At 36.9% G+C, this 17,852-nt stretch overlaps 1 protein-coding gene across 4 annotated transcripts; it reads right to left on the bottom strand.

Moving 5' to 3' along the window:
- Positions 1–261: 261 nt before the first annotated feature.
- Positions 262–17,476, bottom strand: RBM45 (RNA binding motif protein 45). Of its 4 annotated transcripts, none has more exons than XM_023212331.2 (10): positions 17,051–17,476; positions 13,479–13,601; positions 11,682–11,808; positions 9,461–9,583; positions 8,498–8,680; positions 6,239–6,368; positions 5,977–6,061; positions 5,599–5,762; positions 3,716–3,916; positions 262–554 (listed from the first exon to the last, which is right to left on the bottom strand). In XM_023212331.2, the coding sequence occupies exons 1-9, from the start codon at positions 17,348–17,350 to the stop codon at positions 3,724–3,726; spliced, it is 1,428 nt and encodes a 475-aa protein (XP_023068099.1). In that variant the 5' UTR covers positions 17,351–17,476; the 3' UTR covers positions 262–554; positions 3,716–3,723. The 4 variants fall into 4 exon arrangements, with proteins under 4 accessions (XP_023068099.1, XP_023068098.1, XP_026310043.1 ...); XM_023212330.2 differs by having other exon boundaries at positions 262–516; XM_026454258.1 differs by having other exon boundaries at positions 8,498–8,677.
- Between the last annotated feature and the right edge of the window lie 376 nt (positions 17,477–17,852).

Raw genomic sequence — 17,852 nt, 5'->3', positions numbered from 1 at the left:
TTGAGTAGCAATTACCATATTTTATTGACTGTAAGATGTAATTGATTGAAAAAAAGCACCTTTTCATGTTTTATTAAGAAAGAAAATAAGGTTGTTAATTACATTATGCAATACAACTGATATTGAGATGCTTCTACTTTCAGGGGTGTTAAAATGTGAAAGATGTGCATCTCAAAATCAATGACATATGTCATTTAGTCAAATTCTAAAGACTGTCTATTAAATTTTTCCGTTCTTGTCTTTCACATAAATAAGTCATGATTTAGTTAGCAAAGAAAACTTTATTTCTGCTACATGTAACAACATATTGCTCTAAGGAACAACTATTATATTCTTTTTAGCATTAATGTATGGATTCAAAAATACATGTCAGCAATCCCTGCTTCCCAGACAAAACAATGCTGTACACAGACTATCAGGTATATGAAAAAAAAGCTGTCAACTGTCCACAGGGAATGCGTCCAGTCACATTTTCAGTCAGTCAGCTGAGGATTATGTCATTATTTAGTCTTTGTTCTGTAGAAAGAACACAACACAAGTATGAAAATCATCACCTGAAAGGAAAGGAAATAGCTGTTGTAGTATTCCTAAAATGTTAGGAATTGTTCCTTTATTTCAATATACCTAATGTTATCTGCTTAATCATAGCTGCCCCCAAATAAAACCAAACTTACTCAGAAGGGCGATGCAGGTGTTGAATTTCTAGAGCGAAAGTGTTGTGAATTAATAAAAAATCTGATTCTCTGAAATACTAAAATTTCTATTTTCCTCAAATAGAGAATTATATTGTGGTTATCAGACCCATCTCAAAATAGAACTCAACTACTTTCAATGTTATATCCTTGGATCAGCTGCTTCTATTTCCTGGGCATGACTCACTTAATCCCAGGCCCATACCTCAGAGATAAAATAAACCAGCCTTCATGAACTGTGTTTGCAGCCTCTTAAAAATTAAAGAAACAAACAAAAAAGTGCACCTACCCCCCAAAACTTGTCACAATCATATAAAATTTGGGAAAGTCTTCCACAGTATCTTATCGAACCTTAAAATAAGGTAATATATTTATTTAATACACCAACAAAGAAGAAAAGTCTCATAATGGAGTCCATTGTAAATAGAAGATCCGCAGCAAAAATAAAAAAGCCATGCTGCAATTAGAAGAAATTCAAAACCGTGTAGCTAATCGTATCCTATCCAACTAGCCATTTCAACTAACCTGACCCCTCTTTTATCTCTGCCCTGAATATGTGTAACAGTTCAAAAAAGGGAAAAATGATAGATTAAAATTTTTGTGAACAGCCATGCTGAAAATGCAATTCCTCTAATGTAGGAAATTGGATGAGTTTAAGGGAAAAATGTGGTATTATAAGGCTTAGTTCTCACAGTACCAACTGGCCATGAGGTAGTTTTATATCATTATACTTTTAGTTTCTGATCATTTGGATGTCATTATTTTAGATAAGAGGACATCTCAAAGGTTTCACTGAAGCTACAAATGCAAGTTTTAGCTTAGACTTGCAAAGCCTTTTTTTCATTTTACAAGGAATTTTGTTGACTGATTGTCTCTCAAAAGCCCTATGAGAAAACTGGGGCTCAAAAAGGCAAAGAGGGTCAGGTGCAGTGGTTCATGCCTGTAATCCCAGCACTTTGGGAGGCCGAGGAAGGCAGATGACTTGAGCTTAGGAGTTCAAGGCCAGCCTGGGCAACATGGCAAAACCCTGTCTTACAAAAAAAAAATTACCCGGGCATGGTGGCACATGCCTGTAGTCCCAGCTACTCGGGAGGCTGAGCTGTGAGGACTGCTTGAGCCCAGGAGGCAGAGGTTGTAGTAAGCCAAGATCAGGCCACTGCACTCCAGCCTGGGTGACAGAGTGAGATTCTGTGTTTCAAAAAAGAAAAAAAAAAAAAAAAAAAAAAGGCATAGAGACCAACTCAGTCACAGTTAAATGGCTTTTTATTTTAAGCCCAAAATTCTCTTTAACATGTAAATAATCATTAGAAAAGGTTCAACCATAAGAATAATTTATATACTTTTCTATACTGAGAAGTCTAAAGTCTATATTATTGTCCTTTTTAAGGACAAATATTTATTGAGTAAAAGCAAGAACTATTTCCTATTCTTGAAATATTCACAGACTAGAAAAAACACATTTTTTGCATGCTAGAGAATAGCTTGTCCAAACAGAATTCATTCTTAACATTTTATCCATAAACAGGAAAAAATGCTTGCTAATTCTTTTTCACTGCCAATTTAATATATCCAGGGTTAAATTGCTAACAATGTATGGTACAATGAGAGTGGTTTTGTCATTTAATAAAATATTTTAAAAGATTTAAAAATTAGGATTATTCATAATGGGCCCAATGGGCACTTTCTCTTGTCAAATGCCTTCTATGAAGGAGGAACTAATTATGTGATCTGTTCTAGGAGAGGAAGGGTCATCAGCAGTGAGGCCTGGCAGGATTCATTGTCATATGTGCTAGCTCACACAATTGGTCAGAAAGAAAATCTTAAGTGAAAAAAATAAAGGTTTCAAGCCAGTAACTTCAAACTGAATTCAAAGTGCCTGCCATCTACTACATTTGACCTATAGTAGACTTGGAAACTTGGTGTGTGTGAACAGGAAAACAGCTTCCCCTGAAATTCAGAATTATTTTACAGAATAAAAAAAGCCAAACTTTAGGCTGGGCACAGTGGCTCATGCCTGTAATCCCAGCACTTTGGGAGGCCGAGGCGGGCGGATCATGAGGTCAGGAGATTGAAACCCGGTGAAACCCCGTCTCTACTAAAAACATGAAAAATTAGCTGGGTGTGGTGGTACACGCCTGTAGTCCCAGTTACTGGGGAGGCTGAGGCAGGAGAATTGCTTGTATCCAGGAGGTGGAGGTTGCAGTGAGCTGAGATCTCACCACTGCACTCCAGTCTGGGTGACAGACCGAGACATCTCAGAAAAAAAGATAAAAAAAAAAAAGCCAAACTTTAAGGAATGTTTCCCCAAACCACACAGATATAAACTAAAGAAATTATAGTTTGATTTTTGGAAACTAATAAATAAAATAGGAAATGGAATTCATATGGCTGTATGTATCAAAATTTACAATAAAGAGTTTTTGGTAAATTGTTAGATTTTCTTAAAAAATAGATATATGCACATGAGAATATTTTCTGAAGGTACTGTTTTAATGCATAAACTCACAAATATAAGTCCAGAAAACACCAATATTTAGGTTCAAAAGGTCCAAAAATGATATATTATTTGATATTGCTTTTTAGGCATTTCATTAGAGAGAAGTCAAAACATTATCTTTCTAAATGACTGTTATAAATTACCTCAATTCATAACTCAAGACACCAATTCTTCAAGTTAAAAATCTTTAGAAGTATTTCAATTTTTTTTTAAAGCAATCCTTATTCTAGCACTGGACAATTTTAAAGTTTATATAAGCACATAATAAAAAGTCAAATTCCTAAAATCTAAGATTTCACAAACAAAATACAATTATCTTTCTAAACTGAAATGTGATTTTATTTTATAGAAGGGCAAAAACATTCTTCAGTAAATGTCAACAATTTTTAAAGTTTAAATAGTTGCAAAGCTCTTTTAACTGACAACTTCTAAATCACTAAAAAGAAAAGTTCATAAAGTACTTACACATATTCCTCATATACTATTTACTCAATATGTTTTAAAATTCAGATTAAAAAGGGCTTACCTCAAGAATCAGTAAGTTCTTTGCCGCTTGTTAGACTCTTCTCTTGGCGAATCTGCCAGCATAACTTTAAGTCTCACCCCATTCAGAATCTTTCCATGTAGAGTGGCAATGGCATCATTGGCACTTATTCTATCGGCATACTTGGCATACCCCACATTTTTTCCTGATACAAGGTAAACTTCGATCAGGTTACCAAAACGACTGGAACAAAGTAAAAAAATAATCAACCAAAATTGATAAATACAGCTTCTCGGGTCTAAAATTTGGAGTCCATTCTTGACTCCTTTTTCACTCTTCTCCCCACATCTGACATCCCACTCACGTCATCTTAAACATCTCAATCAGTCAATTCTATTCATTCTCATTCAGACCAACATCTTTTCCTTAATCTAATTCCTTTTTCACTAGTTTCCTTACCCCTGGGCTTGTCCCTCTTCAATCCATTTTCCACTCTGTCTTTTGAGTGATCTTTCTAAAACGTAAATATGATCATTTACTCCCTAAAAGTCCCCTCAACAGCTCCCCACTGCATCCATGGTGACAACAAATCCCTTAACATAGCTCGAGAGCCTTTCTGACATGGTCCTTGGACTCTTTAGTTTCATCTTCCCTAACAATCTCTCAAATTACCTATCTAATAGCCCTTCTTTTACATTCTCTATGGCAGAAATAACCATGCATACCCCCAGCTTTCACCTGTGGAGAAATTATTTTTATCCTTCAGGTCTCCACATACATCTGCCTTATTTCAAGGCTTCTCAAGAGTTTCTAAGGTAACTGCTCCTCCTATGTATCTTACACATTCCTTATCACAGCAACAATCACACCGGGTTGTAATTTTCTGTTTACCTGTCTGTTTCCTAAATGAGATCAGCTCTAAGAGGACAAGAACTATAATGTCTTGTCCATTTAATGTTTTGTTTACATAATGTCTCTTGTACTTAGCACAGTTCCTGCCTTGAACAAAGAAGAGGTTCAAGAAAAAAACTAAATATATCAATTAAATAAAGGTCAAAATACTTGAACCATGTCCTGATTTTTTTTTCCTTTTGAGCCTCAATATACTATCACATTATGTCCCTAATATTTTGTGCAGTTCTTTAACAAGTTTCCTATCTATCTAATTCACTAACATTCTTGTAAGGCAAATGGGAAAAAGGCCTAAAAGAAAAACCGAAGAAAGGAGTTATGTTAAAAACACAAAAATAAATAAGAACCTTCTCTTTTTTATTATAAAAAACATTTATATATTTTTCCCTACAATCAAGTAATTGTTTACACAATGTGACTGGATAACCCTTAAAGATCCAACAATGCACCAACAAAACAGAAGATGCTTAGTAAAAAAAACACAAAAAACAAAAAGGGTCTCACTCTGTCACCCAGGCTGGAGTACAGTAGCATAGTCTTGGCGCACTGCAACCTCGACCTCTTAGGCAAAAGCAATCCTGCCACCTTAGCCTCCCAAGTAGCTGGGACCACAGGCGTGTACCACCATGCCTGGCTAATTCTTGTCTTTTTTGTAGAGATGGGGTTTTGCCATATTGCCCAGGCTGATCTTGAACTCCTGAGCTCAAGCGATCCTCCCACCTCAGCCTCCCAAAGTGTTGGGATTACAGGCATAAGCCACTGCACCAGGCCCATTTTATGTCTTCAAAAACAAAATAGCAGGAAATTCTGTATGGAGCCTTAGGATGTGTGTCTGATAAACAAGAGAAGAAAACAATCAGAAATTGGAAAAGATGATACAAATGAGGAGTTTTTAAAACCAGAGAACAAATCATCTCTACCTGATAGGTACTGGAGGAAGGAAATGTCTAGATTATGATAATAATTAAATTACTAGTGTAAATAAAATATAACAGAAAGTGTAACTTTCTTACCAGAATATATCTTCTAATACGTCTAAAGGTAAAGGATGAGGATTAAACACAATAAAAAGTCTTTCTTTCACAGGAGTTTCAGGAGGGGCTTTTTTTTTGCATGATGGAAGTACAACATCTGTCTGGATTTGAGGCAACTGTGATCCAGAGCTTCCTCCAAATTGCTGTTAACAGGCAGAAAACAAGAAAAGGAAAAAAATGCCCTTTAGGGATTTTTGGCCAAGAGCTAAAGACAGATATGTATCATGGCGTCTATGTGGTCTTCCACTACAGCTCTGAAAATTTTCTTACATAGGCAATCAACAAAGTATGATTTCTCTTCACATTTATTTTATATGCTATTGATATATTATAAAGGTTAAATTCTTACCTACTTACCATAAGTTGTTGCTGACTTGGGTTATTCCACACCATTGATGCAAGCTGTGCAGCTACCATCTGTGTTGCCATTTTTCTAAGGAGACTGGAGACAATAACTGATAATTTACAGAAAACTAAAAATATTCAGTCTTTTAACAGTAACTTGTTTTGTGTGACTTTCTCACCTGAGAGGTCAACTGTTTTCTATTTTTATTCTTCAAGTCCTATCAATCATGTACACTCAAAGCTCGGCTTTAGACACTCCTGGAATGGTACTTACTCTGTTGCATTACTTCCATCATCAATGAAGGAAACACCTATTCGATTCCCAGGAGGGTACTGAAATCCATGTAATTTGTATTTTGCATAAATAGCTGATGCTACATTAAAATACTGAACCACTCCATGACCTAAAATACAGAATATACAGAAATGAAAAAGGAAAGAAGATTGAGTGCCTAAGGCCTATGTTATAATCTATCTCAAAAGTGAAACCATATAGAACTCTAATATCACATAACTAGTAAATATAGAGTCAAATGTATCAGAAAACACAGTTCTGTTATCATGTGTGCAACAAGTGTATTCCTACAAAAGGAAGAAATAATTTAGGGAAAAATATGAACATGATATTTTAAGGAAAATGGAATATTAACATATACTCTGTCTAATAAATTTAATTTTAGGATACTGGCTTTTCTTATATGACACCAATATACTTAAAAGTCTAAATTTTTATTCTTTGAAATCTACTTTGAAATTTTAAGATTTTCCCAACCATACTGGGTAGGAAATGAAATGAGAAGTGATAGTTGAAAAGAATGTATACTCATCCTGGCTATCTGCAGCAGTAGAGAGAGGAAAAGTGATTTGAATGAAAAACAAAAAGATAGGGAACAGAGGATCTCAGATCACAAGTGACATATTTTACATTCCTTTGGAGAGATTTCTGCCAAAGGGATGAATTTCAATTTAGGAGAGTGATGCTGAAGGCAGGGACAATGTTATAATGCATTCCTTCGAGAGCCCAGGAGCTTGTGACACAACCAAAAGGTTTTCACATTTATAATACAAACCACTGGGGAAACACTTATAATTTATGTTCATCTGAAAACCCAAGCATCCAATATTTTAATGGAATTAAAATAAAATGCAGAAATCAAATGACCATATAAAGTTAATTCAAATGAGATTCGAACTATATGATGACACCTCTATTAATAAAAAGATGTTCTAATGACACATATGTTTCAGACACATCCAACCAGAGAACCAAAACAGGAGGTACAGGAACAAATACATTTCAACATACCAGATAAAAGGGAGGGAACAAAACAAAATAAACACAACTTCATATGCATAAAACAAATGTGCCAGAGAACACAAAAATGTGTACCTAGAAGTCTTAGAACGGAGAATGACAACATATGATCAGGTTAAGGTTGGGGATGGCTCAAAGACAGCTCTACAAAAAGACTAGTGCTGGGTCAGGTACTAGTGAGTATGTGGGGGTGTCTGTATGAAGGGTGGAGTTATCTTAGTCCCGTTGGTCCACATGCCCAAACTCACATCACTACTTCTATGTCAACAGCCATGTCACTCTAAAAGGACTAAATCAGGTATCCTTACAAAACTGGAAGAAATGCCAACCAAGTATGATTTCTCTACCACCCCTCACTAACAAAGGAAAAAAAAAAACCCTTAGATTTACTGAGTGCCCTATTACATGCCAGAACTTGCATTAGGTTATTTTACATATATTACCTCTAACTCTTACCCAACCCTGGCAAAGAAGGTATCAATGATCCCATTTTACATACGAGGAAAGAGAGGCTCCGAGGGGATAAGCAAATTGCCAAGGTCTCAAAGCTACATGCCACTGCTGGGATTTGTACCTGATTCTGATGCAAAATGGAATGCCAGACTTTCCCATTATGCCACAATGCCTCCATTAACAAAGAGCCTTAATAAAATCAAAAGCTTAAAACACAAAGATGGATTAGCTAATGCTAGATAATGGGTGTAATCAATTAACTAATTAATAAGTTCAAATGGCTGATATTGGAGTTTTGCTTCCACTGAGAATTGGAAGAAGCAGAGAGACAAGTAGGGCATTTAGATGCTTGGAATGAAGGGAAGGAGGGATATAAATTTAAGAGAAAGAGATCTAGGGATGAATGAGGAGGAAACTTTGTGAGTTTCATAACTTTGTCTAGCATTAACCAAAAGAGTACATAGAGACAGAGGCTCTATCCTGAGGTATTTTTTGTTGTGTAACTGGAATACAGAATGTTATATTTTATGGGAGTTAAAATATATTTTACAGAGAACAATTTTGCAAAAAGAAGATATATTTCCAGGGCTTTGTTTATTAAGGTATCACCATATTTTGAAGTCTAAAGTAGAGAAAAAGGAAAGATAAAATTCCTCTCACATGAGCAGTATCTGACATAAAAGTACCACTGGAGAAAAGCCATTTTAACAAAACTGTGTGTGTGTGTGTGTATATATATATATATTAATATGAATATTATTTTACCATAATTTGAATAAGGATCTCGTTGAACTTCACAATATTCCAATCCTGGCACTATATCAAAAATGCTGAAAAGCTGTTCTTCAGTGAAAGGAACTCTTGATACAACTGACAAGCGTTTGGAGATTGCTTCCTGGCCTCGGCTGTCATTCTTGTCAAAACTTGAAAATTCAGATTGTTGCTCTCCAACAATATAAAAAAAAGTAAATCTTTAGATTTCTACACAGCCAACAATTCACTTAACATTTTAAATACTAGAATACAAAGAGTCTATTGTACTGAATAAAGGCACTGTATTTTGTAATAGGCTTCTGGTCATCAGAACTACTGATGAGACTAATGACAAGAAAATAGACAACTCTCCCGACTCCCCTACCTTTAATGCAGAAATATAAGAAGAAATGCATAGTCTAATTTCACAGAAATAAGTTTAGTATGCAAAACTGAAAAATATGGCAAGTATTTTACCTAAAAGTTTATGTCAAATAACATTCACAGGCCTTACTTTCATTACCCATTTTCCCCTTTTTCTATTAGAGCTTCTACTTTTACCATTCCTCTCTTTTCTGTAGCCCTAATTTTAAAGCAACAGTAGTTCTGGGACAAAATTTTAGGACTCATACTGAGAGGATATCTACATATGTCTTTTTAAGTTTTTGGTCAGCTATATAGCAGCAGAAGCTCACCCCAAAAAGTGGCAGTGATATGTGGCAGTGGCAATAGTTTCTAATATGAGGAATGCATAATTAAACAGAGAAAACTATAATTAGAAATCAGTTAAAATAAGTGTTACATATTAAGAACCTTAGGAGTCATAATCCACTTTTTAGAAATAAAAAAAACTACATTTAAGATTTTTATTCACAGGTGAAATTTATAGATGCCCGATAACAGAGTATTTTTTAAAACCCAAATTAGATCGCATATACTACATTATACTATTAAAAGTAAAGGTCGCTTACTTACCAAATGGAAACATATTTACTCTAGGTTCATGTCCCAAAGCCTCTTGCCTCATATTACTATAATAATCTTGTTCAGAGGATTCAGATGCTTTATTTTTAGGTTCAGCCAAGATTGCTCTAAAACCTGAAAAGAAAATCCATGAATTTCAAGTTTCATAGCAAATTTAACATACCTGCAAATATACTTGATTGCTAGTGCCTGACTCAGCTTTATAAATATAATTGTACAAAGGAAAATCTATACAATGGCCACCTCCTCCAGACCTACTTCTTTGCTTTCTGGAAGATGGCAAAGAGTAAATGACAAACAGCAAGTATACCAAATTATGGGTCAATGTAGACATGAAAGATCAGCAATTCTATGCTATCCCTTCCCATCTTCCCCATTACAGATAATATCATCATTCATTCACTTAAGCTCCTCAACATCAAAATCCTGTAGGGCTTCTTGATATTTAACCTGTCACCAATGTTCTTCCTTTGAAATGCGCACAACTGGAATATGCTATCTTTTACCCTAACTTCCCTGCCTCTGTTTTTAATTTAGATTCTCTTCAATTAATTACAACAGCCCTTTAACTGGATTTTTTTTGTTTCTGGATCAAGGTTTCTTAACTAGGGGACCAAGGATGAGCTTCAAAAGGTGGGAAGACTCCATGAACCCTCTGAAACTTTAAATAAAATGCTTATTATGCATTTATGTGCACATGAGCATATTTCAAGGGTTCAGTTTTCTTCACATTATTCAGTGGCTTAAAAAAGGATAAAACCAACTAGTTTGAATTCTTCTCTGGAAATCTATCATTAATACTGTGGGGTTAGATCAACTGTTCTTACTTTTGTCTTTCTAAACAATCTACAAAGGAATTCTAATGTGGACTAACCTTGAACTTTTCCTAACCTCCCATATATTGTTCCCATGTTCCAATGTACCTAGTTAACTGTGTCTCAGAATGTCTCAATAGAAATACTGTGCTTTACTCAGACAGCTGTCTTCACAGCACTCAAAAGACATGTTTATTCCTGGCATTGTGCCTCTGCTAGCACTGCTCTCACCTTCTGTCCTGCCTACTCGACACCAGACACAAGTCCTACCCCTTCGGCATATGTTGCCATGCTCATCCAGCACACTTGTTTTTCACCATTGACAGACTCTACCATACACTTATGAACATTTTCTTTCATTTGGCAAATTCTTACTGAGTCTACTATAAATGGCAGTTACTTTTATAGAGAGCTTAATAAATCTTTATCGAGGGCCTATTATTGTACTAGATACCTGGAGTGACAGACTAATAAGACATACTTCTTGCTTTCAAAGAGCCTTTTAAAAAAGTTCTTCCATTATTCTTTATTTTTTGCCTATTAGATCTTGGCTACCCAATACAGCTATAAATTCCTTAAATGTGAGGGCTGCCATATACTTCATCTGTATCTCTCTACTTAGCATATTGATCAGTATACTGCAGGTATTCAATTAGTGCTGGCTAAATGAGAAATTCAGGAGGATCTAAGAGAAAATTTTCGTATGTACCTTAGGGGTATCTAAGAATTGTACTGATTAACAGTAATTTTTTCCAGTATGTGTAGATTTTTATAATGTCCTAAAATCCAGTAATTTAATCATTCTACATATCAATATACCTAACTAGAAGTATACCAACAAAGAATATTCTCCTTGACATCTTTAAAATTCTTATTCTTTATATATACAGCAACGTCAGAAGATCACATTCATGTCATTCTAGCTTGAAATTAACCCTATCTATATCAATTACCTATGTTAGCACATCTTATAAATCTTATCCTTAACCTAAAGGTTTATTAATTATACTTTATACTCTTTGGGATGCAGATCAAATATAAACAAATATAAAGAATATTTTAAAAACCCTGAAAAGGTAGGTCAAGTTTTTAATACATAAAATTCTAAAATACACTTAAAAAACCCTAAAAACCTATACAAATAATACCCAAGGTATGCATTTCACTTACTAAGTTAATGTAGTTGCTCTTATTTCTTCAAGATAGTGCCTCAATGAATGTTTAATCATAGCCCCAAAATATTTTTCTTCCTTGGACTGTAAATATTTAAATAGCCACTGCTAAAATTACATTAGCAGATACAGTTACTATCAAAAACCAATATTAAATTCAGTTATTTAGAATAATCAGAATTTTTTACAAAAGTTTTTAACAATGTTAAACAAACACATCCTTACTTCTATCACAGTTTTCTATTGCTTGGGCAGCTTGTGATGGTTTTAAGTATCGTACGTAGCCCAAACCTTTACTTTCTCCAGTGACTTTATTCTTAATTATGCTGCAATATTCAATATCTCCATACACCTAAAAGAGTTAAAAGACACGATTTCAGGGGACATAAAATTAATTGAACAGAGTATTTCAGAACTAAAAAGTTGTTTATATGTTACCCTTGCATGCAAACAAAGAAATAAACAGTATAAACTATGCAGATATTGTAATATGCAAATATGCTTATTTCACAGACGAGGAAGCTGGGCTTTAGAGAAACCAAAGAGGGACAAAGTCACAGAAGAAGAGTTAGAATTTGTACATGGTCTGGATAGCTCCAAAGTCTTGCTCAACAGTGGTTAAGAGCCAGAGCTCTGGAATTAAACTTTCTAGATTGAAATCCTGAATCAACCACTCATTAATTAGGCAGTTTACTTATTCTCTCTGTGCCTACCTCTTTATTAAACGGGCCTAACAGCAGTATCTACCTCACAGGGTTGTTTAAGAGTTAACTGAAGTAAAACATGTGAAGTGCTTACATGGGGCTTGGAACATACTCAAAGAACATTAGCTATAATTACTTGTCTGTCTTCTAACAGGAACATAAATGATTGTGTATTCTTTTGAAGGAGCGCTTTTCAAAGGGTATCTCTAAAATATGCTGGTTCACTCAGAAAGTTACTATTCTGAGAAACATGCAGTAGTGTTTACTTTTAATGTCCAAAGAAATATGGAATATAATTGATACTATTTATTTTATAAATTCTTATGTAATCAATTAGCAACTTAATTATTGTACACTAGATTAAAGTGTCATATTTGTTCATTCAGGAAAAGATAAAAATTTATAAATATTTAAGGTAAAAAACATTTTCCTTACTACTGGAGGAGACATAAAATATACGTTTTTGGTATTTGCTATTTTTGAAGTATTTTATTGAATTCTCAATTGGGGTAGGAGCGAAAGTTTGAAAATTACTTTTTATTGCTTGTTTTCTTTCTTGCTTGTTGCCACCTAAATCATGGGAGGATTAGTAGAAAAAAGATAAAGAACTACAACTCAAAACAATTTAAAAATTGCTTTTTAATAATTTGTGTGAAAGCTCATCACTGCATAAGTTAATGACTAAAAAGACTTAAAATTATCCTCAAATTTCATTTATATAGGTCAGAGCTATACTTATGTTTTCTTCTTTAAATATAACTCCTTCAAAGGCCTAATTTTAGGACAAAAACTCTTCAAAGAATAAGCCTTTCTGTGAATGAGTACCATGTCAACACACCATAGGCCTTTTCTAAATACTAGATAATACAGTTCACACACTCAGGTCTGCCTGATTCACCTCTACATGCCAGGCAATAGAGGGGAGTGAAAAGAGCGTGCTTTGAAATTTTAAAGACCAAGAGCAGGCTCCAGACTCCGATAGCCTGGGTTTAAATCATAGCTCTACCACCTACTAACTGTGTGACTTTACTTAAAAGTTTCTGAGTTTTATACTTCATTTCTGTGAATCTCTACTTTCACAATAAAGTAGGGGGAGACTACCATTACTATTTTCCAGCTTTTATATATTCTTTAATTTTAAAAACTAATTTATGCTAGGTTTAATATTTAAAGAGTAGATTGAAATTGACGTAAACAGTTATGTAATTCCCCACGACTACTCTATTGACCTTATTCCAACGACACTTCAGATTTAGTACCCATACAACCTGTGTAGGACTATGAGTTATCACATATGCTAGCTGATTAGAATAAGTACCTTAAATTTTTCCCGCAGATCTTCTTCTGTGTAGGACTTTGGTATCATAACAAAGATTCTTGTAAGTTCTTCATCTTCAACATCTCGGTGACTTCCAGATGATCGGGACTGTGCAATGAAAACCTAAGAAACAAACAAAACTCCCAAAATAAAATAATGTCAACTATTTTCCCATTTCTTAAATTTTTTTCAAAAGCAATTATTCTTGCAATGACTTTTTATTTATTTATTTATTTTGAGATGGGGTCTCGCTGTGTCACCCAGGCTGGAGTGTAGTGGTGTGATCATGGCTCACTGCAGTCTCAACAGTCTAGGCTCAAGTGATCCTCCCACCTCAGCCTCCCAAGTAGCTGGGACCACAGACACATACCACAACACCCAGTTAATTTTTTAACATTTATAGAGACAAGGTCTTGCTACATTGCCCAAGATGGTCATGAATTCCTGGACTCAAGTGATCCTCCCACTTTGACCTTCTAAAGTGCTGGGATTACAGGTGTGAGTCACCGTGCTGGGCCTGCAACGACTTTTTTTAATGAGATAATACCAATCTCTGCATTGTTTTTTTCCCAAATGTATTTCTACTTTTGCATTTGTTTTTAGCCAGAGCAATTTGAATAAATGTAATATAATTAATTAAAACACCATAAACAAGGGTTCTTGCATTGTTTGTTTCTTTTTCCTTTAAAGGGGTCTCTATATCTTGGTCTCTGATCCACTGCTGGTAAAGGGGGCTCTGTATCATTCAAGCATGAGAAAACTGGAACTTTTGAAATTCCAGAGTAGGAAGCAGTAACCAAGAAAACCACAGTATTAGAGACATATCCCTTTATAGTCTACTTCTAGTTATTCCTACAATAAATCTATACTGTATGTCAAGCTCTATATGAGTACAACTATTGAGTAACACAGAAATGGCCCACTAGAGTCTTGTGGCTGATATCAGTAATAAATGGTAAAAAGGGAAATACAATAGGGAAGCTTTAAGTATATGCAAAGACACTAGAGAAAAAAAAAAGAATCTCAGGTAAGACGAAATTGGAAGTGCCATCAGAACACAGATTTCTACATTTTAGAGGACTGAGGTGTTTCAAATCTCTGATAAAGGAGACAGTCTATGTAGAATGTATGTAAAATAATTAAACTCCTCATGGTAGATTTCTCCCATAAATTTTCAACTTCAAAGACTATGAGCATTCATAGGCTCTAGATAAGAAGCATTCTTGCAAAACTAAAGCCAAGATTTTTTTCTTCTGTTTTCTAGGTTTCCCCCTTTCCGCCAGACAACATAGTTGGTCACAGAATAACTTTTACTTGGACAATCTTTTCTGGCTGAGGCCTGGTATGATAATATTCTTGTGTTACAGATCCTCTGAAACTTTGCAAAAGCAAAGTACAATAGAAATACTGAAGCTGAATTAATTTAACTGGAAATGCTGAAAACAACACAAGAGTGTTCCAGCTGAAGATGGCTCAAGCTGCAGCTGCAGAATGAAACTAGGCTGTTAGGGTGTGGTGGCTCACAACTGTAATGGGAGGTTGAAATGGGAGGATCACTTGAGCCCAGGAGTTTGAGACCTGCCTAGGCAACACAGTGAGACCCTGTTTTTATGAAAAATAAAAAAATTAGCTGGGCATGGTGGTGCACATCTGTAGTCTCAGCTACTCGAGAGGGAGGATGAGGCAAGAGGATTGCTTGAGTTTGGGAGGTAGAGGCTACAGTGAGCTGTGATCAAGAAGCCACTGCACTCCAGCCTGGGTGACAGAGCGAGATTCTGTCTCAAAAAAAAAAGAAAGAAAGAAAGAAAAGAAAAGAAACTAGACTGTCTAGCTAGGTACTACAGTGAAACAATCTTCTGGCTAAAACTGAATAGTCAAAAATGTGACAAAGAAAATAGTAAAGTTTATTTCTTTTTGGGAACAAGATCTTTAATTTCTCTGCAGCTAAAAGACAGGGTACATTTCAGTGCTGGGCCTTTAATTTCTCTTGTAGAAATTTATCAGGGGAAGGTGGTCCACCAATTTCAAATATGGCACATTTTTTTGGGTTGTCCACATGGGCTCTGTGGCCATGTTACACTCAAAATATAAAAACCCTCTCCAGTAAGGTCATAATTGGACAGCGATGAAACTCATCAGTCTAGTACAGGGGTCAGCAAACTACCGCTCCATTTTTGGTATAGCCCATGATGTAAGAACTGTTTTTACAGTTTTTAAGGACTGTAAAAACTGTCCTTAAAAACTGTAAAAACAGACAAGGATTTGTGACAGAGACTGTATGTGGCCCACAAAGCCTAAAATATTTACTAGCCAGCCCTTTACAGAGAAAGTTTGTCAACTCCTGATCCTGTATGCTGTGACCCTAAATTAATTTTGTTGCTCTCCTATTCTGACACACTTCAGAGGGTTGGAGAAGTGGGAGGAAGGGACTGTTCACTGTGTTGCTGGTATATTCCCAGGCTCCTTCTCCTTTCTGCATGGAGCAAGACCTCCAGAGACTGAAATATCTCTGAGTCCTTTACTTATATAAGTCCATAATAATACCATTCTCAATTTGGAAAACAATTTTTTTTAAATTGAGAAAATATTTTTGTGCAAAGTACCAAGAGAATAACATACATAGCAACTATTTACACGGGGCAGACGATGGGTACAATTTAAGCAATTGCCAGATTCTCAGGACTGAGTCCTGATTTGAGATCACAAGGAGTAAGCAGTGACATCTTGGCTATTACCGATCAACAACAAGGACATATTGAGGGCTTACCCTGTGCGAGGCACTGTGCTAAAAGCACAGATTATGTCAAATAACCCTCAAAATGATCCTTCCTGACATGTGTCATTATCACAATGATTTGGCTCTTCTTAAGGCAGTTTACTTTGGTCTGCTTTCAAAGAAAATTTGCAGTAACAGAAAGGGTCAAGAACCAAATGTATGCTATTAACACTTTCAGAAACGGAGCTCGTTCAAAATAATTTTCCAAAATAACAAAATGTGATGAATATGTAACAGTGACCGTTTTAAACACCTGCACTTAGTATTATATACATGTATTCTTTTGTCTGGTACTGGGAAAACGTCCAACACCAGAGGTCCCCAGTTTAAAGTACTTTTGTCAAGTTGTTAACACCTCATCTCTACCTGAGGAAAAGTAGAGTTTTTCCGTTTGTTATACATGGAAATTCTGGGCATCTGAGATAGGAAGGTCAGAAAAGTACTCAAAGTAGGCTAGGACGAGTTTGGCAGTGAACTCAAGAGCTGGTGGATTAGTGAGGGCGAGGCAGAGGGGAGGCCCAGCCACTGCTGTTCTGTCACCCGGTGGCCGCGGTTGCCTGGTCCGCTCTCGGGGGGCAAACATTCCGCTTCCCGTCCCCTTCCCTGCAACCCAGCGCAGCTTCGTGGGAGGGGAGCCTCTCCTCAAAGCAGCCCCTGTCCCTATGCCAGGTGCTGTCTGGTCAGCTGCCGGGAACGGACGTTCCACTCCTCCCTCACCCCGGCAGAGCGGCAGGTGAAGGGAGGTCCGAAAGGCCCACTCCTTCCCCCGAGGGCACCCCGACCCGGGCACCCGCACCTTGATGGGCTTGGTGTCGTTGGGGCCGAGGCACTGGCCATGCATCTCCTCCATGGCCCTGCAGGCCTGTGAGCTGCGGGCGAACTTGACGAAAGCAATGCCCTTGGACTCCTTAGTGTGCTTGTCCCGCACCACCCAGATGTCCTGGATGTCGCCAAAAGGCGAGAAGCGCTCCCTCAGCACCGACTCAGGCGTGTACTTGCTGATCACAAGGAAGATGCGGCTGTTGGGCGGTTCGTCCAGGCTGTCCACGCCCGGGCGGAAGCCCCCACCGCTCGCAGAGCTGCCAGCTTCGTCCATGGTACTCCACCCAAATGCAAGAGCCTCAGTGCTCTTTCCTTCTGCGGTGTCTGCCACCGCCGATGTCTCACCCCCAGGCTTTCGGACTCGGTGCTCCGCTTCCGGGAGAGAGAGGAGTCCGGCGCCAGGCGCTGTCCAGCCGCGCAGGATGCGGCCTTCCGGGGAGCGGCCTGCAGCGCCCCCTGGCGACGCGGGGGACCCTGACGCAGTCTAAGTCTCCAACCCAGCTGAGCCTTGGCCCAAGTATCAGTTGTGTAATCCTCGTTCCCTGCAGGCAGAAAAGCGCTGCCTACTGCACAGACTTTCCCAACGCTGGCTTTACCCCACCCCTAAGGCCAAGGATTCTTTCCAGTGTTAAAGAAAAAATTATTCATGACACGCATTAGAGATGGTACAGGAGGGCCAACTTTGACAAAAAGAGACATGGTGATAGGTCCAGGGACAGCTGCAATAGGGTCTTGCAGTGGGAGAGAGAGATTGGACTGAATTTTTATTCTAATAA

The sequence above is a fragment of the Piliocolobus tephrosceles genome, chromosome 11 (genome assembly GCF_002776525.5).
Source record: "Piliocolobus tephrosceles isolate RC106 chromosome 11, ASM277652v3, whole genome shotgun sequence".
Taxonomy (NCBI): domain Eukaryota; kingdom Metazoa; phylum Chordata; class Mammalia; order Primates; family Cercopithecidae; genus Piliocolobus; species Piliocolobus tephrosceles.
This window is presented reverse-complemented; position numbering and strand designations above follow the sequence as displayed.